The sequence below is a fragment of the Stegostoma tigrinum genome, chromosome 10 (assembly GCF_030684315.1).
Source record: "Stegostoma tigrinum isolate sSteTig4 chromosome 10, sSteTig4.hap1, whole genome shotgun sequence".
Classification (NCBI taxonomy): domain Eukaryota; kingdom Metazoa; phylum Chordata; class Chondrichthyes; order Orectolobiformes; family Stegostomatidae; genus Stegostoma; species Stegostoma tigrinum.
Genome location: NC_081363.1, coordinates 49,621,477 through 49,646,177, shown reverse-complemented (window position 1 = coordinate 49,646,177; position 24,701 = coordinate 49,621,477). Strand labels below are relative to the sequence as shown.

General features: G+C 40.2%; 1 protein-coding gene across 5 annotated transcripts in view; it reads left to right on the top strand.

The window, feature by feature from the left end:
• The window catches only part of slc35f4 (solute carrier family 35 member F4), a 174,346-nt gene that overhangs the window by 81,016 nt on the left and 68,629 nt on the right, over positions 1-24,701 (top strand). Inside the window, exon 1 of one of the 5 annotated variants that reach the window (XM_048538130.1) lies at positions 18,613-18,781. The exons of 3 other annotated variants lie outside the window; for them this stretch is intronic. In XM_048538130.1, coding sequence (XP_048394087.1) covers positions 18,706-18,781 — 76 coding nt within the window. In that variant the 5' untranslated portion in view covers positions 18,613-18,705. Of the gene's footprint in view, positions 1-18,612; positions 18,782-24,701 lie in introns of those variants that run through there. One more of the 5 variants, XM_048538132.1, reaches the window with a different exon arrangement.

Below are 24,701 nucleotides of genomic sequence, written 5' to 3'. Positions count from 1 at the left end.
CTGTTGTACTTTGAGGTAACCTTCTTTTCTTTCCACTACACCACCAAATTTGGTGTCATCTGCAAACTTACTAACCATACCTCCAACATTCACATCCAAATCATTTATCTAAATGACAAAAAGCAGTGGACCCAGCACAGATAACAAAGTGTGGAGCTGGATGAACACAGTAGGCCAAGCAGCATCTTAGTAGCACAGAAGCTGACGTTTCGGGATCCTTGTGGCACATAACTGGTCACAGGCCTCCAGTCTGAAAAGCAACCCTCCACCACCAACTTCTATCTTCTACCTTCAAGCCAATCCTGTATCCAAGTGGCTAGTTCTCGCTGTATTCCATGTGATCTAACCTTCATAACCAGTCTACTATGAGGGACCTTTTTAGATACTAGGCTCTAGGAACGTAATTGTCATTGTAGAAAATTGACAATTCTCATTTAGTGCAAGGCCTGCATTCTGTAGTGGCTTTAACACATCCATGACACTGTGGTCATGTTCATTTATCCTGTGTTAGAATGTCACCAAAATAGCGAATGGTTCCCTGTTTTCCTTCCAGGATTCTAGACATTGTCATTTGGAAAGCCTGTAATGGAGAGAGATACCAAATGGTAGACAATGAAGCAACACCATCTGAATGGTGCAATAAATGTTGTCAGCAATCTTGACTTTTAACCTAAGTGTATCTGCAAGAACCTACTGTTTGCATACAGTTTTGCAAAAACCTGCTTGTGTCAATTGTGCCAGGACTATCATTGACAGAGAAAATGGGATGGATTTCCTTTGTTTAACTGGTGAGATCTGCATTTGTCTTGGGAACAGTAACTAGCCCTGAGCATTGGATCAGTTCTGTCTCTGGCATTAAGATCCAGCTTTCAGTTGCACTTCTAGCTGGGATTTTACCATCAAATAATGAGACATTTTCCTGGGAGTGTACGCGCAGATAGATTTAGAATTTTCTTGCAGGATTGTACTATACTCTGCTTTATTTTATCTAAACTTTTGAATTTTAACTGAAACTCTTTCTACCCTACATCCTGAAATTATAGAATTATCTCTCTCTATGATGCCTAGATGAATTTATGCCTTTCTGCTGAATTCTCAATTCCTCAGTACATGTCACGTTTCATTGAAATTTCGTCCTTTGTGACTAGGTTTCATGGTGATTTGCCCATGCATTTGAAGGTCTATGTCTTTTGAACCTTGGGGTTTAATGTTTGCTCGTCTGAATTTCAGTGAGTTCAACCATAACATGCTGTCTGCCATGACTGCTGTAAAGAAGAGGCTCCTGAGATGCTGCTGGGCCTGCTGTGTTCATCCAGCCTCACATTTTATTATCTTGGATTCTCCAGCATCTGCAGTTCCCATTATCATAACGGGAACTGCAGATGCTGGAGAACCCAAGATAACAAAGTGTGGGGCTGGATGAACACAGCAGGCCAAGCAGCATCTCAGGAGCACAAAAGCTGACATTTTGGGCCTAGACCCTTCATCAGAGAGCTCTCTGATGAAGGGTCTAGGCCCAAAACATCAGCTTTTGTGCTCCTGAGATGCTGCTTGGCCTGCTGTGTTCATCCAGCATCACACTTTGTTAAAGAAGAGTCATGTTCACTTTGTTTGTCTTTATGTAGATGTAACCAGACCATCACTTTTTTTATTTTTGTTTCTAATCTCCAGCAACTGCAACACTTTTTATGATGCCTACCCCTATTGAAAAAGCTGCTCCTGTGTTGAGTCTAAATTCAAAGCTTTGTACCTTAAAGTTGATGGTCCATAACCTGTCTCGATACTCATCAACCTTCCCAGGGAATGTTGTGTCTATTTTTGTTTTGTATCTTTAACTTCTGGAACTTCTTACTTGCTGAATGATTTTAGTTTCTCCAGTTTTTTTGTACAGGACTTTTTCATTGTTTTTGATGTGATAAGGGTACTGTTAACTTAGAACATTCTTAAAAGTCCCAACTGGCCACATTTCTAGCACTCAGCTCCACCTGCTGGATATTCATTATGTTTGTCATTGTATTTACGGCCACATATTGTGCAAATTCATGTGGTCGATAACGTTGATTCCCGTTTATTTGACAACTTGGGTTGGTTTTCCAGAGAGAGACAAATCATTCTTGATGTTTCCTTGCAGTAGTGACTGATGTGGGTACCTGATTTCTTCCTCCATTGTGAATTGGATTGCCTGTTCAATAACGAATCCTCCTTGGACGGAAGTAAGTCTGAGAAGGTCTCTTTCCTCACATCAACAACTGGAGGGTCTCCACTTAATTCATCTTTCAATACGCAATAACTTGTAACAGCATGCAGGACAATATAAATCTATTACAAAGACTTCAACTGATTCTTTGAATGCTGAGATCACTGATTACATTTCACCTGTTCTATTGCTAAATTTTGATTGGAGCTGAAGTATTTTCAAGTGTTTTAATTAATGTATCAACAACAAATACCTTCTTTACACTTTATTTTAGCAGAGCATTATGAAATATTAGACTATAACATTTAAAACATATTGACTTAATAGCCCTGCGCCCCTGAGTGTAAGTCTGAAATTGTTCTATGCCACTGAAACTGCTGCTTCCAGTCTTCCCAATTCCAGCTTATTGTGAACCTTCTTTATAATCAAGTGGTGGAGGTAAAGGCAAGCAGCTGACATCCCAATGGACAATTGGGCCTGCCTGGCCTAAGTGAGTCCTTTGATTTTTCATTCTTACTGTTCCAACCCTGTGTTAATACTGTGCAAAGAATTGCCAGTTCATAGTTAGGCTTTAAAATTCCTGATGTTCCTTCCCTTGCCCTTTGGAGATATTCCATTCTGTAACCTTATTTCAAAGGCTTCCTGGTCTCCTCGCCCCCTGACTTCAGAGTTTTCTTCTTCCTGCTTTTTTCTCAAATCCTTCTGAGCCCTTTGCCTGTCTTTGGACTCTTATTTTTTGCACTGCATCCCTTGGATTGTGTTCTAACTTGAGATCCTGTCTTTGGAGGGTTTTCAGTTAGCTGCCACCTTGCTTTAACCTGTCCTTTAAACCAAATGCCCCCTGCACATTGAAATTCCAGTCAGAAGTACCTCTCCGTTCTTTGAATACACACTAAAGTTGCTTGCTCCTCATCTCTCAGTAATGCCGTTCATTTTTTAAATTTGCTTTTAATTCTCTTTTACCTACTTCTGTATATAACAGGTTAAAATAATTTATTTCACAAGAGCTCTTTGTGAGACATTGTCAAAAGCTTCCTCTCCCCCCTGCCCCATTTTCAGATGCTCCTTTTCCATTCTCATGATTCCTTTATTGGATGATACAGTCATGTCACAATTTTACCTGATGTATTTTTGTTGAATTTTGAGAGCATTTTCTTCTTTAGAAAGACAAGAGCAAGAGAGTCAGCATCTGATCATTTATTGACAATGTTCTTGTTAATAACTAAATGCTCACAGTAACCAAGCTGTTTTAATGAAATCTGCAGTTCACCATCTGTAGGAGTTGAAGGATCAGTGAGCCATGGCTGGGCGGTCTGATCCCTTTCTGAGGTTTATATGTCAGCTCAGTCATTAATAAAACTGTAAACTAAAAAGAAAAGAAACAACAAACAGTAGCTAACAATTCAGCAACATAAAGGAACTTTCAAATCAGCATACAGCTTTCATCCAGCATCATTTAGGCTTTAACAGTAGAATTTAACTGAATCCTAGCACATTGTTGGAATCAATAATCCCACTTGATTGCTTCGACAACTGCTGATTATAAAATCATTTCAAAGAGAAAAAGTAATGTGAAAACAAAAACTATATTCCTTATTCTTTGTTACCAAGTTTTGAAAACTTTGACATGCTTAAGAACTTTCTGAGTAATTGTATGAAATAAGATGGCATTAACTTTTGCCTCTAAAATTTTTGATAGCTTCTGCAATCTTTCATTATTTTTGACTATTTGGTCTTGAAGAAATTTTGGCTAAATTTCTACTAAGCTAAAATTTGCTTACATATATATGTGTACATCTTGCAGCCTTACATTTATCTGGATAAGAATGTAACAGCCTTACTGATTGCAATGATATTCAATCTAGAAAAGCACTTTACCTGATTCTGATTTTAGAAAAAGTAATTATTACAGAAGCAAGTTAAAACCAGAAAAACACTGGGGAACTGGATTTTATACTCCACTGCCAGCAGGTTTGAAGGTGGCGTTTGCACATAAAATTCAACTGGTGGTCTTGCCTCACCGTACCCGATGATCAGATATTTCACTGGGCGAAGGGAAGGTGCCAGGCAGCCCATCTGTCCTTGGGCCAATCAAGGATCTTAAGTAGTCAAGTAATGGCAATTTAATGGCCTCATTCTGTATTTTACCCATAATAGGATAAAGGCTTATACCATGTGGGGGTTAAATTGCTGCAAGAAAGCTGTCACGATTATGGGTGACCCCAAATATTTAGCCAAGAGATTGGGGACTGGTGCCCCGTAAACAACATTAAGAATGTAAGGCACTGACTCATTTATATGCTGCCTTTTCTGACAAGGATAAATAATATTGTACAGTTCTGAGCACTTTTCCATGTAAGGACACGTATTGACAAACTGATGAAACGAAAGGTGAAATCTTAAAGCATCTCTCAAAGAAAAAGCACAATTAACTACTTCTCTATGACTGACAGAAATTCACTAAAAAATACAGAGAGTCATTTTCTAATATTTATTTAGTGAATGCCATACAACAATGCGTAAACATGAACACTTTGTCTTACAGTCTAGGTATATCACTTGCTATTTCAAGTTTCAGATTTATTTTCCTTCACATCATTCAAGACCAGAGCAATTTTCTTTTCTTACATGAAATGAAATGTTTTCACTTCTTACGCTTTATAATGAGAAATGAAACCTACTGCCAATTACTAAGTTGATTCCTGGGGAATAAGGTTGTCACTAATTTTGTTTCATATCCCAAATCCACAAGGATGAGATTTTGGCCAATATAATAATTAGCACTAGGTGTCGTTCATCTGAGAAAAAATGGGCTAGAAGCTTTTCAAAGACTTCAGCTTATTATTTAAAATTTACCTAAAAGTATTAATGCTCCATGGCAGATATAATTCAGTTGTGGAATGGGTATACAGTGGGTGGGATGCCTGGACCACTTCCAGTACCCTGTCTCATTATAATGTCACTAGCTTATAATGAGCATCATACTGCAGCTTGCTGGAACCAGGGGCTGGCTAACTGGAATGGCTGCTCCTCCTGGGTCTACAAAAATAATGACCTGCTTATTTAATCACTTAATTTGACTGAGTGGATAATAGGCAGGATGCACTCCTTCCCTATCCCTCCAATCGCATCGGCAAAGCAGCTTAAGATCCCTGATTTGCATGTAATGTTGAGGCTCCCCATCGAAGGCTTTTCAGCTAAGAGGCTGCAGTAATTATTAGCAGCAGAGTGGTAATGGATCAGTCAATGATGCATAGTAGTTGTGACTCTCCTACTGCCCTGATCTCACCATTAAATCCAAGCCTTAAATGTTTGCCTAAGGAGTTGCATCTTTGCAGTTTATAATTAAATCTGTACCTCTGGACTTCAAGTTTCAATTCTATCAGGAAGCATATACAGCCAGTCCTTTTCTCAATCTTTGCGGTGCAGAAAATCCAGTGCTTTGCACTGAGCTAAATTTGTTGAACTCCATGAATAGATTTTGGTGCATAGTGCAAATGTTTGATTCAAATATATTGAGCAGAATCCTGAAGCATCAGAGATTGGGGTTTTTTTTCCTGCAGGCTGTCAGGAGTTCTGTGCTCTCTTTTTTTTTTGGGAAGACTCAGTGAACCATAAACTGATCAGGCAGTGAGACGACCAGCGGCAGACTTGCCCAGAGAGAGACAGGGCCCTGAGGCAGGAGGCTCACCTATGAGGAGCTGCCTGCCACGCAGGATCTGGCACAACAGTGCCACAGGGGATGCAGTGGATGTTGTTGGAATAACAGGCTGCAATTGCATAGGATGATGGTGAGGCCACCATAAGTACTGTGTACATTTTTGGGTTCCTTAATTGAGAAATGATGAACTAGCACTGGAGGAGTTACAGAGGAGGGTTACTAGGTTGATTGCAGAATTGATTTTTGAGGAGAGATTGAGTTAACTGAGACTACACTCATTGGAATTTAGAAGAATGGGGGGGATCTTTGGAAACATATAAAATTATCAAGGAAATGGATAAGATAGAAACAGGGAGGTTGTATCTACTAGCAGATGAAGCTAGAACTAGGGAGCTTGGCCTCAAAATAAGAGGGAGCAGATTTAGGACTGACCTGAGAAGGAATGTCTTTGCCCAGAGTATTGTGAATTTGTGGAACAACCGGCCCAGTGAAGCAGTCAGGATTACCTCATGGAATGTTTCTAAGGCAAAGATAGATTTTTGAACAGTAAAGGAATTAAGGGTTATGGTGATCAGGCACGAAAGTGGAGCTGAGTCCATAAAAAGATCAGCCATGATCTTATTGAATGACAGACCAGGCTCGAGGGGCCAGATGGCCTACTCCTGCTCTTATTTCTTATGCACTTATGTAACATCACAAAGCAACACAGACCAGATGTAAATTAATGTTGAGAGGCATTTCTTAGGGCAGAGTGGCAATGCAGGGAGCAGGGAAGCAAAGGAACTGTGTCATTCTCTGTGGATCGTCCCTTTCATGATGTTGAATCCCACAGTCAGGTTTTTGATTGAGGCCGACCATCTTGGGAGATGAAAAGCTGGCTGTATAGTTTTACCTATTGTGCCCACCACATGGCAACAAATCCACCTACTGCTGAGTTAGTAGCAACAACGGGGTGATAATGTCCTTATGTTGTCAATAATTGGCTACTTAAGCGCAACAAGTGGCAGCATGGCTAGATGGCTGACCATGGAGCCTTCTCATTGTCCAGGTAAACCACCATCCTGCCTAATTCCTGCCTCCTGACTCATCACCAGAAGATTATACCTAGTGTGACACCAGGCTGAAGTAAATAATTATTGAAGAAATGTCACATTATCTCTCCACATTATGAGGTGATTGACAACAAGGTATCTTAATAAGCCTGTTTCAGAGATAGTAGGAACTGCAGATGCTGGAGAATCTGAGATAACAAGGTGTAGAGCTGGATGAGCACAGCGGGCCAAGCAGCATCAGAGGAGCAGGAAGGCTGACGTTTCGGGCCTAGACCCTTCCAGACCCGAAACGTCAGCCTTCCTGCTCCTCTGATGCTGCATGGCCTGCTGTGCTCATCCAGCTCTACACCTTATTATCTTAATAAGCCTGATGGCCAAGAACCAGCTGAGCTCACCATTTATTGTTGATTGGTAAATGAGTATTGAAAAATCTCATCCGGGTAATTGTAGAGTCCTAAGCAGTTGAGTCAATGGAGTCAGAAGGACATCAAGGGCTTAAATGTTTAATATTTCATATTCTTCCTAAAAAGAAGGTACCAGACATTCCTCTTCAAGAAATGTTTGACATTAGTAAGGAATTAGATGTTTTTCTCATTCTCAGGGCATGAGTAATGCCAGCAATACCAGTATTGCCCATCCCTGGCTACTCTGAGAAGGTAAGTGGGGGCCTTCTTATTGAACTTCTTTTTTGTTCGCTCATGGGATGTGAGTGTTGTTCACTGGGTCAACATTTATTCCCCATCCCTAATCCCATCCCAGCGGGAGTAGGCCAGACCAGGTAAAGATGGCAGAAGTCCTTCTCTAAAGGACATTGGTGAGCTAGATGGGTTTTTTTTGACAATGGTTGCATTAATCTTTAGAGTAGTGTTTTATTCCAAGTTTTTTAAAAAAACTCACATGTCACCATCTACCGTGATGGGATTCAAACCCATGTCCTCAGAACAGTAGTCTGGGGTTCTGAATGACTGGTTCAGGGATGTTATCTCTACACCAGTGCCTCCCACAGAAGCTAGTTGTGGTGATGATGCTTTCACAAAAATGTTAGGTGTGAAATTCCATGATTTTGAGTCAATGATAAGGGAGCAGAAATATCTCTGTCATAATGGTAACAGAATTTCAGAGGTAATGATATTCCCAGCCTACTTGAGCAATGAAATCCTAGACAGATATAAAAACAAGGGTGAAAATTTTAAAGTTGCTTAATTGGAAGCTAATGTCTCTTCTGGTAAATCTTTGAAGCAAGGAGGATACTCACCATCCTTCAGAACTGACCCTCCAACAGTGCAGCAATCTCCAGTAACAGCATTTGGCAATGCCGTGCACTCTCGGTTCTGCTTTCTGACAGTGAAACACTGCCTTCAGAAAGAGAATTTTGACAGCAGTGTGGCTGTCCCTCCGTACATCACCGAGCAACAGACTAGCTTTCATGTTTACATCTCTGAACTAGGCTCTGAATCCATGACCTCCTGACTCAGTTGGAATGCAACCTACTGAGCCACAGTTGACACTACTGTAGAATCTAATCTGGAACAGGTTGTGCATTGAGTCATGTCCAGGAAACCTGCACGCTATCATTCAATAACATCTGGTAAGCAACTATCTGAAATTCTGTTGTCCTCTTTCAATTGATAATTACCTGCTGCAATATCTGTTCCATTCTGTCAAACAAGACTTTCACAAAATACCCCACCTCCTTCACAACTCTCCAAATGGCATGGGACAAGTGGCTACTTCTACCTCTAGGTATTGACACAGCAACCCTGGAACTTCAGAATACAGAAGAAAATGTAGCCTATTACTCTGCATGACATCAGCAGGGTGGATCATGTCTTTGGAAGCATACACTTAAAGCTTTCATAATCATAAGCTGTAAATTGGTCACAGAACATTAAAGTCTGCTAAGAGTCTTAGGAACACATGGATACACATGGTGCAGTGTAACCAGGCAAGCCCATGGTGGGGGTGTGGGGGGGTGGGGCACTGCTTTGTTTCAGGTGGTACTGTAACTAGGAATAGGCTGTACCAACATTGTCAGAGAAAGGGATAACAAAGAGCTCTCTGATGAAGGGTCTAGGCCTGAAACGTCAGCTTTTGTGCTCCTGAGATGCTGCTTGGCCTGCTGTGTTCATCCAGCTCCACACTTTGTTATCTTGGATTCTCCAGCATCTGCAGTTCCCATTATCACTTGTCAGAGAAAGGATCAAGTTTCCTCGCCGCTGTTGGAATGTGATCCATTTTTCAGAAGTACCATTTCTAACACACAGTTGCCCAAAGATGGAGTTTGTAATCCCAGCATTTTGTTTTAGACCTTACGTCCACATTCAAATTTTTAATTTTTTATGCAGTGCTTCAGGGAAACTTCAGATGCATGGAATAGGCACTGTTTTTATACACCAACAAGGCACATAGTCAGCCTACCATTTGATGTGCACCCTCACAGTTACATGTCATACAGCCAGTCACAAGGTGAGAGGTTTTCACTGTGTAAGGAACAAAACACAAAAGCTGGAACACAAACACACACAAGTTAAATTCCTGCAATGTAACTAGTTTTGAGGACTCCTCCCTCTTTCCCTGGAGCTTTGCTTCTCAGCCTTTCCCATTCCATGTTAGCTGTGGCTAAATGAAATCAAAAGGTTGTGGGTTCACGTTGCACTTTAGCCTGTTGGAATGTAACCCCAAATGTAGGTCTGGGCTCCTGTGCAACACTGAGGAAGTGCTACACTGTTGAAGGTGCTGTCTGTTGAGAAACGTTGAGAACAAGGGCCTATCAACTGTCTCACGCTGACATTGAAGGTTCTCTGGTATTATTTTGAAGAGAAGGGGAATGGTATCCAGACTGACAATTAGTCTTTAGTCAACCTCACACAAGCAGCTTAACTGCTCATTATCACATTGGCAGAAGCTTGTTTGACATAAATTAACTGCCACATTTTAACTAATACACTGCATTTCAAAAGTACTTCATGACTGTAAAGTTCTTTGGACTGTTTGGTGCTCATGAAAAGTGCTAGTCTTTCCTTATGGTGTTCTGGGATTGAATCCTTCTTGACTCTCTCCAAGGCCACATTGCTGTAGTATTGACCTACAGTTTCCAGGATGATACTCTGCACTTTCTCCCACACAAAGTGACCACAGGTACGCAGATACAGATTGAACACACAACAGCACAGGGTTGTATCAGGATTTTTAACACCAAATAAGCTGAGGCAGGATCAGAATAGGGTGATGTTGCAGAGGTGTAAATGGTGAAGGCATAAAAATATTGTCAGAAGCTCATCCGAAATTGTTACCAAGAAGAGAATAGACTTGGTGGTTGGAGAGTGGACTTTGCGCCAAGATTGAATACAACAAATAGCTTTGTTTGCTTTCCAATATTTAGTAGGAAGAAGCTCTGACTTGTCTGGTACTGGATGCTGGCCAAACAGTCTGAATACATAGATACAGTGGAGGTATTTGGATAGGTTAGGTTTTTCACATTTTTACATTGTCAGGTCTTTGTCAGTGTCATGCATGGGAACAGCTTGCCTGGGACAGAGTTACTACAGCTTTGGTGTCTTCAGGGCTCTATGTTGCCTCAAACCATTTATATTGTCATATGGAGTCAATCCATTTGTCTGCACATTGATATTTATCATACTTGAGTCGGGTATTGAGTAGGACCATACATTTGGCTGTTAATTGGCAACCATGAGATGGATTGTGGAGTATTGGTGGTGAGTGTTTATTCTAACATCTGTTCTTTATTCCTGTTTCTGGTAATCTATCCTTTTATTTGAAAGCTATCCACAAATCACCAAATCTAGTAAGTTAAATCATGGGCAGTTGCCTATTTTCTACATTCAAGATAAAAAGGACATCACTTGATCATTCTCTATTCAATAAATGTTAGAAAATATGGATAAACTTTGAAGGAAAGAAATGGTCATAACTTAGGAAGAGCAGCAACAACTGATTTGGAGTGCTCAGTGGTTGCAATTGCTTTTTCTCATAAGGCAACATGGTCTACTGCCCTACCAGCTGATTTAACTGAAACACTGTTTATGCTGCTCAGGAATCCAATTAGTTTAACTGTTGTGGGAAGCATGCACACATGGCAAGGGACTTGTGTTATTGGAACGCTGCATGCTGCCACTGCGACTGTCAGTGAATTGATGTTATTTGCTCCAGATGTTGTCCCAAGATGATAAATTAATAGATGTGCAGGACACTGCTGGTTCTGAATACATTAACCATCATACCTTTGTTTCAGAAGAATTGTGGCCTAATTATTGATTTAGGGCAAGATACTTAATGATTCATTTGCAAATGGGTTTGGATTTTCAGAATATTAGGGGGAGATTGTTACATAGTGATGTTCTGGGGACATGGATTCAAATCCTGTCAAGGCAACTTGTGAAATTTATATTCAATCAATAAACACTGGAAGTGAATGGTGATCTCGGTAACAATGAACATTAAACTCTGATTGTCATAAAACTTATTTGGTTCACTAATGGCCTTTCAGGAAGGAATGAAATCTTCAGTCCTTGCCTGTTTTGACTCCAGAACTATAGCAATGTGGTTTACTTGAATTGCTGAGCAAGGAAAAAGACTAGTTCACAGGGAAAAAATGAATGGGCAACAAATGCTGGCTTTTTCAGTGTGGTTCATATCACATGAAGGATGACATTTTTCAAAACAATCTGACAAGTCATCTGATGCACTCAGCATCTTGGAGATTGTGCCATTGTCACATTCCTGGATGCAACCCCATCAAGGGCCTCATTTGAGGCGGCCACAGCAGAACCAGCCAACTGCTGACCCTGTCAAATGAGCCACCCTTTTACCCTTGGCCTTGTTGTTGGGGCACTTATGCTTGGATGACTCACTATATGCCAGTCACAACGCTATGTCAGTCAGTACAAGTAGTTCCAGTATCTTAGCCGCTGGATGTCAGATCAAATGGTAGGGGATATTCAGCAGTGCTGTCAAACTGCTCCCCCTCCACCTGGAGGTTATTATCGCAGTTCTTCAGTTTATGAAGGCATGAAATTAGATGACCAAGGCCAGATTTAAGGAAGGGGTTGGATGCAATGCAAGGTGACTTAAGGAAAGCTTGCCCATCATACCAGCTGTGACTTGAGAAGGGAAATAAGACATGAACCATACAGTCTTGCTGATTAAAGATAACAAAGTGTGGAGCTGGATGAACACAGCAGGCCAAGCAGCATCTTAGGAGCAGGAAAGCTGATGTTTCGGGCCTAGACCCTTGTCATCCTCAGTGTTCTCCGCAATGTTGGATGCTAAGGGCTCTGTCACAACTGGTCAAATAATGCAGGGAATCAGCTCCTTAGGAAATGCAAGCTCCTTGCCCACTACCAGTCTTGCTCTTCCCCCTTCTATTGTGTGCCACTTTGTCCTTCAAGTGGGAGAGAAGAATGACTTTGGTTATTTATTTCACTGTGTGAGTGAAGCATATGGAACTCTGAGAAGTGTGTGCGAGGAGACTAAGCATTGGTAGGTGGAGTATCTGAATATTACTGAGTCTAGAGTTCCAAGGACTGCTGATGCAGTGTAGTGCATTGAGTGACATAAGAAGCTGTTTGAGAGGTGGTAGGAGATGTGATATGAAGATGCATTCTCTCGTGTTCATCATCTGCTCATCTGCAAAGTTATTAGACTTCCTGCTGCAATGTCCTTGGGTTGAGATCATGGGAATTCACTTAGAATCAGAGAGTCATAGGAGTCCACAGCACAGAAAAAAAGGACCTCTAAACCATCAAATCTATACAGGTCAAAAACAATCACCCAACTATTCTTTCCAGCACTTGTCTCATAGTCTTGTGTGCTTTGGCATCACAAGTGACATCTAAATACTTCTTAAATGTTAAGAAGGTTTCTGCCTCTGCCACCCTTATAGGCAGTGAGCTCCAGCTTCCCACCATCCTCTGGGTGAAACAAATTGTCCTAACATCATCGTTAAACAAGTTGCCCCTTAGCTTAAATCTATGCTCAATGACAGTTGATTCCTCCACTAAGGGGAAAAGTTCCTTCCCGCCTCCCCTGACTAAGCTTCTCATAATCTTATACATCCGAATCACGTCACCCCCTCAGTATCCTTTGCTCCAAGGAAAGCAGTCTGTCCAATCTCTCTTCATAACTAAAATACTCCAGCTCAGGCACCATCCTGGCAAATCTCTCCATGGCAATCACATGGCTCCTATAATTTGGCCTCCAGAACTTCACACAGTACTCTAGCTGTGGCCCAACCCACTTTTCATTCAGTTCCAGCACAACCTTCCTGCTCTTAAACTCTAGGCCGATGCTTCTGTCTACCTGCTTCCAATTCCATCAAGGTTTTCCTTGTGCGCTTTCATGATTCCTGCGGGTCCATGTCAATTTTTCTCATGGTTCATTTCCTCCAGCAAATCTTCAGCACTGCACCGACGACCCTTGAAGCCCTCCCCTCCTTGGCGTGCCCATTTTCCAAATTTGGAATTACAGCAACAGTACCCAGTCGCAGCCTCTTGCCATTCAGTGTAGCTTCCCTTTAAAAGACTAGAATATCTAATGAGAACAAAAATTTGGCTGTGCCACATGCTGTCAGCAGAAGGCCATGTGTCACCCACTGAGGCTGAGGCACACAAGTTGTTTGCTGCAGTTGTAGAAAATTGGTGGCAGATCAAATTTCTTATTCTCCATCCATACTGTAACCAAATTTTAACACGTTATGCATCAATGTCCAAGAAAACATGGTTATTTAAATTGAGACTTTTTAAACATGTAAACAAAACTTATATTTTTAGCAGTGAGTAAAGAACAAATGTGTCAACAATCCCAATGCTGCTCTCATGGCAACTGCCTCAGGAAGCTGGTAACAGGACCACCCTAAATTGTATCAGAGATAATGGGAACTGCAGATGCTGGAGACTCCAAGATAATAAAATGTGAGGCTGGATGAACACAGCAGGCCAAGCAGCATCCCAGGAGCACAAAAGCTGACGTTTCGGGCCTAGACCCTTCATCAGATGATGAAGGGTCTAGGCCCGAAACGTCAGCTTTTGTGCTCCTGGGATGCTGCTTGGCCTGCTGTGTTCATCCAGCCTCACATTTTACCACCCTAAATTGTGTTCAGTGTCTGTCCTTCTGCTAGCAGTGCTGGATAAGCTTATTTTCTTTTGTTCCTGAACTGTGGAAGGGCCCAGTCATTGTGAGCTTCCATGGGCCAAAGAGGAGCCCCATAATTTTGGAGGGGGAGAAAACTTTTGTAAGCAGTAATTATTTTGTAAAACACCATGACATAACAGGACTTTGTGATGTGTCACTGCAAAACTCCACCTCACAGCCTCTGAATTGATTCACTGTAACATAAGCTTGATCTAGTGTTCTTATTTGCACTACTTCAATAAAAGACTTTTTAAAGTAGGGACACTCTCAAATTTAACGCAGCTTAGCATTTTTGATTCGCTAGAGTGTTTAAAATTTGAACACCAATGGCCGTGTAACTTATTGTGCCATTCATTTTAAAATGGATCCCTTTTCCTCTGTTAATCTCTCACACACATTACTACAGTAAAGCTCTCTTTCTAAACATGTATAACTTAACTTCCAAGTATTTGAGTAAAAGCAAAAGATTTTGTTATTGAAAGAAGAAAAGCATTGTGCTACTAACTGAATATTATTGATGCTTATTGGAAAATACTGTATACTGCTCATGGTTAAAGTACAAAACTGCCTTCAGCTAACAGGGTAAGTTTTGTGGACAAACCAAATCCAATTCCAGCTTTCTGTAGGTTCTGATATAAGTTAAGGATTTGAGTAGGTTTACAATGGTACATACTATTAGAAATAAATGTTTTTGCTTTCAGATATTTGCCTCAGGGGAATATGAGTTATGTGTTTCATCAGCTGGTTCAAAGTTTGAGAATTATGCTATTGGGTTTAGCTGCACCATTAAATTTGGAATTTCATTTAATAAATTTCTATTTTACATTAGTATTCAGTGTGATGAGATGCTGGTTAATGTAGAAAAAGCAAAATCTGCTGGTTGCTTTATGTAGACATAATGCTGAGTTGCAGATTTTAGATCAAACCGAAGAGCTTTTCTGCAGAAGTGCTGTTAAATGGACAGCATCAATATTAGCACCTTATTCCAAGGACTACTTATTTTAAAGTGTTTGTTTTGTATCAAAAAATTTGCAAGTCTTAATGTATGAAATATAAAATTAGTTGAGTATTATTTTCATTTGTTCATTGTACCATCAAAATATTATCTTGTCTATGCCTTTTAAAAGATTAGGAATATTTTGAATTTGCTCAAGTCCAAAGAAATAATGATAATTACTGTTACTAAGAACTGGGGTAGCTGGGCTGGGTTTTCATAGAATCGTAGAAGTTCTACAGTGTGGAAACAGGTCCTTCAGCCCAACAAGTCCACACTGGCCCTGAGACCGTCACGCCCAGAAGCATCCCCCTTTAACCCACCTAATCTACACATCCCTGAACTCAACGGGCAATTTAGCATGTCCAATCTACCTAGCCTGCACATCTTTGGATTGTGGGAGGAAACCAGAGCACCCGAAGGAAACCCACGCAGATGCAGAGAAAATGTGCAAACTCCACACAGTCAGCGGTGGGTGAGAATGAACCCAGGTCCCTGGTGCTGTGAGGCAGCAGTGCTAACCTCTGAGCCACCATGTCATCCCTAGTTGATGGTTTTGATGGGTGCCTTGATCCCTGTCTCCTTATATAAGACATCCAGGGGTTGAGTTCACCCACAGCAATTTCAAGAATAAAGACAGAAGTTGCTGGAACATCTGGCAACATCTGTGAAGAAAAAAAATCAGCGTTAACTTTTCATGCCCAGTGACCCTTCACCAGACTGCTGTCAGACCTGCTGATCTTTTCCAGCAACTTCTGTTTTCATTCCTGATTTACAGCATCCTGCAGTTCGTTCAGTTTTTACACAGTAATTTCAAATTGTGAGTGGCATTGTTGTTTGACAGTGAGACTTTGCTATTTACATTGGGAAGAATTTTCACATTGGAGAATTACTACCCAATAGGATGGCTGGCAGCTGTGTTGCCTCAGCTGGAAACGTGGCCACAAACCATGGTTTACAAGTAGTCCCATTATGTCAAGAAGTCCAAGAAAGTCAGGAATTGAAGGATTTGTCAGAGGAGAGGGGGACCAAGTTCCGGAACTGGAGTGAGGGCTGCTTCCGGTGATACCAGGTGATCCATAAAAGAAGGCCCCTCTCCCCTTGCTTGACATCTGTTTGTGCAGGGAGAGGTGGAGGCTTCCAGCATGGTGTGGGTCCACCCTCAAAGCAGATAAATTGCCAGCAGAGATGGAATAGAGCTCTTAAGCAGCCATAATGGGCCACTTAAGTGCCTTAATGGCCCAACGGTGAGCAGATCACTTGACACCATCGCTATACCTATTGGATCAGGATCAGGCATGTAGCTTGTAGAAAGAACGTCTTCTGGATTTTATAGCCCCACACCCATCTATTCGCCACCGCTTTAAAACTTGCTGGTGACAAAGTGCAAAATCCGGAATCTATGTTGACTGTTGCAATGTAACTATCAGCTACTTAAATTGCAATCTAAATTGAAAGCCCAAGTTTGTTTTCCCTTTATTCATTAAAGGTATGAGGGCTTTACTGGCCAGTCAGTTTTTATTGCCCAGACAGCAGTTCAGAGTCAACCACATTGCTGTAGGTCTGGAGTCACATTTAGGTAAGGGGATGGCAGTTTCCTTCCTAAAAAGACAATCATGATGGGCTTTTCCTGACAATCAGCAAAGGAATCATGGTTATCATTAAACTCTTAATTCCCAATGTTTATTGAAATCAAATTCCACCATCTGCTGTGGTAGGATTCGAACCCAGGTTTCCAAAACATTAGCTAGGTCTCTGGATTAACAGTCCAATAATAATACCACTAGGTCATTACCATTAGGCCAACTGGTGGGGACTGGTACAATTACAACATTTAAAAGGCATCTGGATGGATACATGAATAGGAAGGGTTTAGAGGGATACGGGACAAATGTTGGCAAATGGGACTAGATTAATTCCGGATATTTGGTCAGCATGGATGAGTTGAACTGAAGGGTCTATTTCCATGCTGTACAACTCTATGACGCTATGACTGTATGAGATGTCTTCTGCTATCTGTATGAAATGGACTCACCTTGCTGATTATCCCTTCACCAGGATGACCAGATGCAGCTGTACTCTAGAATATACTGGATTCTCCAGTTCCAAGGCAACCAGGAAGTTTTCTGTTATTCATCATTTGTCTGTTTTGTTTCGGGTATGCCAATGCTTCATTAATAAAGTTGGCAGGATGCTTATGCAATTACTACTGACCAGTTTTCTGTACTTTCTGAAAATGTAAAAAGATGGTCTTAGTATATAAAATATCTCAATGAATCCTATGATGTTCTTCAAGATTAAAGAATTTAATGTGTACACACCCTATCAGACGTATAACCAGACTGAAACCATTATGGGAAAATTACAAAATGCTTCCAACATCAACAAATTTGAATTACTGTTAGTAATACTTTACAGCAAGCTTCCCAAACATTTTCCCACTGTGACCTCATTTGATGTTTGAAAATTGTCACAGCATCTTGGTGAAAAATGTGAGAGCAAGAGTCCTTTGAAGTGGGGACATAACTGTTGTAACTTGGTTGGAGCCTTACAGTGCCCATTACTATCTTGGATCTTGTGACTTTCAAATTTTAGCTTACATCCACAGTTTGGATCCCAAACTGTATTTTGGGAAGCCCTACTTTAGACCAACCAGCCTCTGAAATTCTAATAATTCCACTATGAAATAATAGTGTCTAAGTTGGGCCTTGTTCTATGATCTATTCGTAACCCGAGATTTGGTCTTATGATACTGGAGTACACTTGTCATCAGGTTGCCTGAATGGTTTGAACTTCAATTTCATTCATCAGATTGACTTTATTCTCCAAATCAGCAGAGGAAGTATAAAACTCTCAACTGTGTTAACTTTGATCTGTTATTGAGTGCATAGTGCATGTCGCTTGTTATTAATTCGTATGATGTATGTGAGCTGGAGAATAAAACTACCCATAAAGTAGAAAACACTAAAGTTTATTTGTGAATGCAGCCCAATTTGTTTTGTAGACCACAAATTATGACCCATGCTAGAGTGATGATTTATGTTTCTGCATGGATTAAGCGACATTTTTATATGATACAAGAGTGAATAACAAGAATTTACATGGTATGTCATTTCATTGGTTTACCTCTCAAGTCTCTTCGGCAATTCTCAATTCCGGGGACTATAATGTAGAAGTTCAGTTGTCTCGTTTATTGACGATTCAATGTTTAGTATGCCACTGGAAATTATAGTTTTAAAAAAATCTAGTTTTCATTTGATTGAATTACTGCAATTCCCACAATAGTTGTGGCCATTTCTTTAAGAGCAGGCGAGCACTGCACTGACGCAGATGAACTGCTGTTCTACTCACAGGGAGGTTAGCTCTCTCCCTCTTTAAATCTTGTTGCTTGATTCTAGTCCATCTATAGCAGCAATGCAAGCAATGAAGAAGTGTACAGACACGGGCTGAGAGAGGTCAAGACTCAGTTACTACGTTATGAAAAGGTTCCCAGGGAAACAGCACATCAGTATCCAAAGCATGCTGCATTGCTTCCAAACAATCATTCAGGCAACAGACTTAGCTTCACCATCGGGTTTCCGACACAGTATCTGAGATATGTGCAGCTATAGGAAACTATAAGTACAAATAACTCCAAGAATTACAGCACAGGATGAAGAAGCATTCGGCTAGAGTGGCACCACTAGCTGCTTATGACACCTCAGTTTTAACAGCTTCAATTATAGAAGGTAACAACAATGTGTTGCTGGTCTCACTTTTTGTGTCTTCCTCCATTTTAAAATCAAAGTTACTAAACAGAGTTAAAAAATGAAATTGTGTCTTGAGATATAGGATCAAACTGCTATTCATTTTATTATTACACCAATGTTTAATGCACATAAAACTAGTGAGATGGAGAAGCATTATAACAGAATGTATATTTCCTGTTGTTGCAGTGAATTGCTGATTCTAATGCTCGCAGAATTTTTCCAATCTCTGTTGACTCACCTCACACTACTGTCAGTATCAGTAGGCAAAGAATGAATGAGTTATTTACATCTACACTGCTTAAGTCAAATAATTGAGATGTCATTTACATTTGGATTCAATTTAAAAAGATCTAATGGAATCGACCCCTGGCATAGCTTTCAAATTGTTTCTTTGTGTAGTCAGTTGAATTTAACCTATTATTTAAGAGCACTGTATGGGTTTTGTACTTCATGGACTATTGACTCTGCAGTGTTTTATCTATAATTAAATGTTAAACTCCCATACCTAGTCAGATATTAATCGGCTCAATATTAAAGACGTGTAGCTGCTGATTGCATCATCTTTCTGAATAGGCATAAAGTTGCCTTAATTAGTTTGCTGAAGTTCATGTCAGTTTTGAAAATGATGCTGCAGTAAATGAGCAACATTACATTTTTTCATACTGTTTTGCCTTTAAAGTATTGGAAGTACATAAAGCACTTCAATTCGCAGAGACCCTGACAGATGACTATTGAAGAGCACGGCATTTATTGTGGGGTGTTTAGTGCAGTGGGCAGACAGAGTTGGCGATGGCAAGGAGTGATGGCAAATTTGGAATTTGGAGGCATGATTTGAAAGAGATATTGCTTTTAATGTTCATGTAACATCTCAACTAGTTGGTGAGTGCTCACTGGTATTAACTAGATGAGCAGGTGGATGATTGTTTGGTGAGCTTTAAGATCTTACCCCTGTAACAAGGTAGTAGTTTAAACTGGTACAGAGAAGATATAAGTATTTTTTATTATGTTATGCTTTTAGATAACTAGTTAATCTGCATGATATAATCACAGGTAAAGGTTGAATGATATTTCTGAACATGAAACCTAATTATTGAATCACACACAATTAAATAGGAGGATGTGTAATGTATTTCACCTGAAGCATATGGTAACTGCTGAACACCCAGTATGAAACACAGCATCCACATCTGCAGTAAATGTCTGTGGCATGAGGAACTTTCGCTTAGAGTTGATGAGCTGCAGTCTGTGCTTTAGGAAATGCAATTTATCAGGGAGCAGGAAAGTTACTTTATGCTTTGTTCTAGGAGACAGATACACTCCTTAGGCTTGATACTTTAGATTTGATCTGTGATTTGGGACAGGAGAGTGTGAATGCAAGTGAAGAAGTTATGGGAGTTAAAATATAGTAATGAATCAGCAGCAGCCCTTCATTTGTTTTACAAATGTGACGTTCTTGTAGCCTATGTGGATGAGAACAGGAACTGTAGGGTGGATGATGAAACTGACCACAATGGGCTATGAAACTGATCATGATGCAGGGCATGGTTCAAGTGGTCTGAGGGAAAAGTAATGTAGTTGTCTTAAAAGGTGGTATGTTAGGATGTCAGCTATGGTTCTCTGCAGTGGTGAGCGTGATTCCTGAAGGCTCTGTTGTTTGCTTGTGCTGAGATTTAGGAATTCTTCTCTGGGCTAGAAAGGAGCTTGTTATGGGAGAGGAAGGATTCACTTGTCAAGGTCCATGCAGGCCCCAAAAATGAGGTTGGATTAAGGGAGAGATACTGCTGATGGAATATGATAACTAAATTAGGGGGTAAATTAAAGGGCAGAAACACAAGGGTAATCATTGCTGGATTAATACCCGAGCCACAAGCGAATTGACACAGGTTAAATAAGATCAATAAATAATTTCTTCGCCCAGAGAATGGTGAGCCTGTGGAATTCTCTGCCACAGAAAGTGGTTGAAGCCAAAACATTGAATGATTTCAAGAAGGAGTTAGATATGGTCTTCAGGTCTACAGGGATCAAAGGGTATGGGAAGAAAGCAGGAACAGGGCAGTTGGGTGATCATGGTGGAACAGGTTCGTGGAGCTGAATAGCCTACTTCTCCTCCTATGTTTCTATCAAAGGTTTGAATGCATGGCTCAGAGGTGGTGTGGGAGAAATGAATTTAGAATGATCGGGCACTAACACCAGTACTTTGGAAAGTGAATGCTGTACCTTTGAGATCGTCTTCACCTAAACAGCATTGGAATAAGTGTCATTGTGATTCATATAACTAAGGATATAGAGAGGGCATTAAGCTAATTAATGATACAGGGGGTTCTCAAGAGGAGAGATTTCGAATGTAAACGAGAAAGGATCAGGCAATATTGCAGAAGAGTGCTGTTGGTATTGGTAATTAGACTGACAGGAAAGGACAGAAATCACAAACATAAGAGAAACCGGCAAATATATTCAGAGTAGGGAAAAATGTCTAAACTAACAAGGAGAAAGGAGCATTTTGGTGATGTGACATTTAGAAATTAAAAATAAAAGTTGAGGCAATAGAAAAATATATCGATGTAAGTAACAACAAAATGAGTGAGTCAGAGAGGTTAACAGTAATTGTGCATATGAGAGTAAGTCCATGCAGAGAACTGTTTTGAATTTGAACTTACTTTATCTGCATGTGCAGAATATCTGCAGTAAGATACAAAATATCTTGGCACAAATGGAGATAAACTTTTAGATCTAATCACGAGAGATATGGTTACTTGGTGTCTAAATTTGGGCAATAAATATTCCAGGTGCAGAACATTTGAAAAAGACAGGTGGTATGGGAAAGGAGGAAGTGTAACCCTAATAATAACAGATGACAAAAGGACATTAGTGAGAGAGGATCAGAATATCAGGAACTTGAATCAGTACAGGTGGAGCTTAGAAAAAGTCAGAAAACACTTTTGAGAGTAGATCACAAGTCCCCTCAGAGTAGTTATATTATCAGAACACTTAAAAAAAACATTGTTGGGGCTTCTAACAATTTAAAGTCAAAGGTGGTTCTATAAACTGGACCAATCAACTCACAAAGTTAGTCTTGGAGATGAGTTGTAGAATGATTTTGTGATAATTTCCTGCAGTATTATTTTGCAAAACCAATTAGAGATAAAGTTATTTTGTATCTTATATTGTGCGAAGGGGCCAGGCTAATTAATAATGACATTCTAAAAGACTCACTGGGAAATGGAAATCAAGATGCAATTGAGTTCCACGTTAAATTTGAAAATGACATGCACTAATCACGAATAGAAGTCTTAAACCTAAACAAAGATATTCTTGAGGGAAAGGGTCACCGGACCCAAAACGTTAACTCTGATTTTTTTTTCTTCATTGAAGCTGCCAAACCTGCTGGGCTTTTCCAGCAACTTCTGTTTTTGTTCTTTATTACATAGATGTGTGGGGAAATTGGATAAGGTTGGTTGAATGAAGAGACTGAGATGATTGAATAGAAATCCTTTGGGAATGGCCTAGTATAGGTTTGAATGCTGCTGACTGTGGTTCAGGTTACTGTCCTTTCTTTTGTGTGTCTAACTGTGGCTCAGAAGGTCTTGGTCAAGTCTCACATGCTCCAGAGCTGTGTAATAACATCTCTGAATAGGCTGATATAGGAAGTATGTAAAATATTTAATATTAAGTAAATAGCGCAAAAGATTTAAAGAAACAATTAAAAATGTTCAACAAATTATCTTGCATTAAAAAACAAAATTCATTGAGAAAGATCCATTTGTGGCTAGCTAAGGATGTTAGTGATAGTATTATAATGAGAAGTTTGTAATGCTGAGAAATGTAGTAAGTCTGAGCATTCACAAAGTTTTAGAAACAGCAAAGGCCCACCAAAAAGTTAATGAAAAGAGAAAAGAAAGGAAAATAACCAGCTAAGAGTACATTTTTAAAAAGGAGAAAATATCATGGGGAATGTGGAAATGGCAGATACATTAGCAAATATTTTGTGTCTGACCTCACACAGCAGAAATAGAGGATAGCCTGAGGGTTAATAACAGTGGGGAAGGAATTTGAGATAATTAGTATCAGCACAGGAAAAGTATTCGGGAAACTAAAATCTGACAATTCCTCAGAACCTTATGGCCTATCTTTTTTAGGGTTCTAAAAGAAATAGCTGCAGAGATCATGGATATGTTGACTATGATTTTCCAAAATTTCTTAGATTCCAAAATAGTCCAAACAGATTGGAAATGCACAAAAGTAACACTGATTTTAAGAAAGGCCTAGCAGAGAAAATGAAGAACTACAGCCCAGTTAGTCTGACATAAGTTAGTTGTAAAGTGTTGGAATCTATTGTTAAGGAAATCTTAACAGGACACGTAGAAAAGCATAGAATGATTAAAATAAGTCAACATGATTTTATAAAAGGGAAATGAAGTTTGACAAATTTATTAGAATCTCTTCAGGATGTAACTAGTAGAGTAGGTAAAGGCAAGTAGATGAGGTATACTAGGATTTCTAAAAGTATTTAATAGGATGCCACAAAAATGCACACAGTTAGGTTGTGGCATTGGGTGTGATGTATTAACATGGCCATATGATAGGTGAATGTGCAGGATGCAGACAATAGGGATAAATGGCTGTGATTGGTCCTGAGATCCTGAGATGCTGCTTGGCCTGCTGTGTTCATCCAGCCTCACATTTTATTATCTTGGAATCTCCAGCATCTGCAGTTCCCATTATCTCTAATGGCTGTGATTGGTCAGGTTGTGCAAGGAACAGTGTTGGGGTATCAGTTATTTACAAACTATATTAATGACTTGGATAAAGAGACAGGGAGCAATTTATTTAAGTTTGCTGACAATACAGAGTCACGTAGGAATTCAAGCTATGAAGAGGATGCAAAAAAAACTGTAAAGAGATGCTAACAAACTAAGTGAGGGGCCAAAATTGGGAAAGCTGCCCCACAAATTAGTCACCCTGATGTAGTCCTATCCAAACAATCATATCCTTCCTACAGCACCCTGGAAATGAGCTGCCCTATCCTGTGGGAAGCAATGACCTAGTGGTGTTATCGCTGGACTGTTAATCCAGATAATGTTCAGGGGACCTGGGCTCACATCCCACCATGGCTTAGGGAAGGAAACTGCCATCCTTACCTGGTCTGGCCTACATGTGACTCCAGAGCCACGACAATGTGGTTGACTCTCACTGCCCTCTGGGTAATAAATGCCACCTGGTCAGTAACGCCCTCATCTTGTGAATGAATACAAAGGAAATGGCAGTGCATACAATAAATGGGAATGGATCAGGCCTAGGAGCCCATAATACTGGTACTGAATCCCAAGAAACCTTCAGACATCAGGTCAAATTGATGCTGTGACTCATCAGAATTGAATTTTACCCTCTCTCTACTTGTACCATCAAGTTCAGGGATCAAAGCTGGTTCAATAAGGAGTGTATGCCAAAAGCATACATAAAAGGAAGTTATCAATCTAGTGAAACTACAACACAGGACTACATGCATACTAAATAGCAAAGGCAGCATGCTATAAATAGTGCTAAGCAATCTCACAACTAGTGGATCACTAGTGAATAATAGTTAATCAACTAACCAGAGGAGGAGGCTTCATGAATATTCTCAATAATGACAAATCCAGTGCACCAGACAACAAGAGTGAAACTTAAACAATCTTCAGCAAGTGGTGCCAAATGGGAAATCATTCATCTAGACCTCTTGAAACCCTCACCATTACAGACACCTGACTTAAGCCAATTAGATTCATTCCAGTAGAAATCAAAAAATGGCTGAAGATATGACACTAGATACTGCAAAGAGTATGGGCCCTGTCAACATTTGGGCAATAATACTGAAAACTTATGTTTCAGTACTAGCTGCTCCATCCCCTGCCCAGGCTGA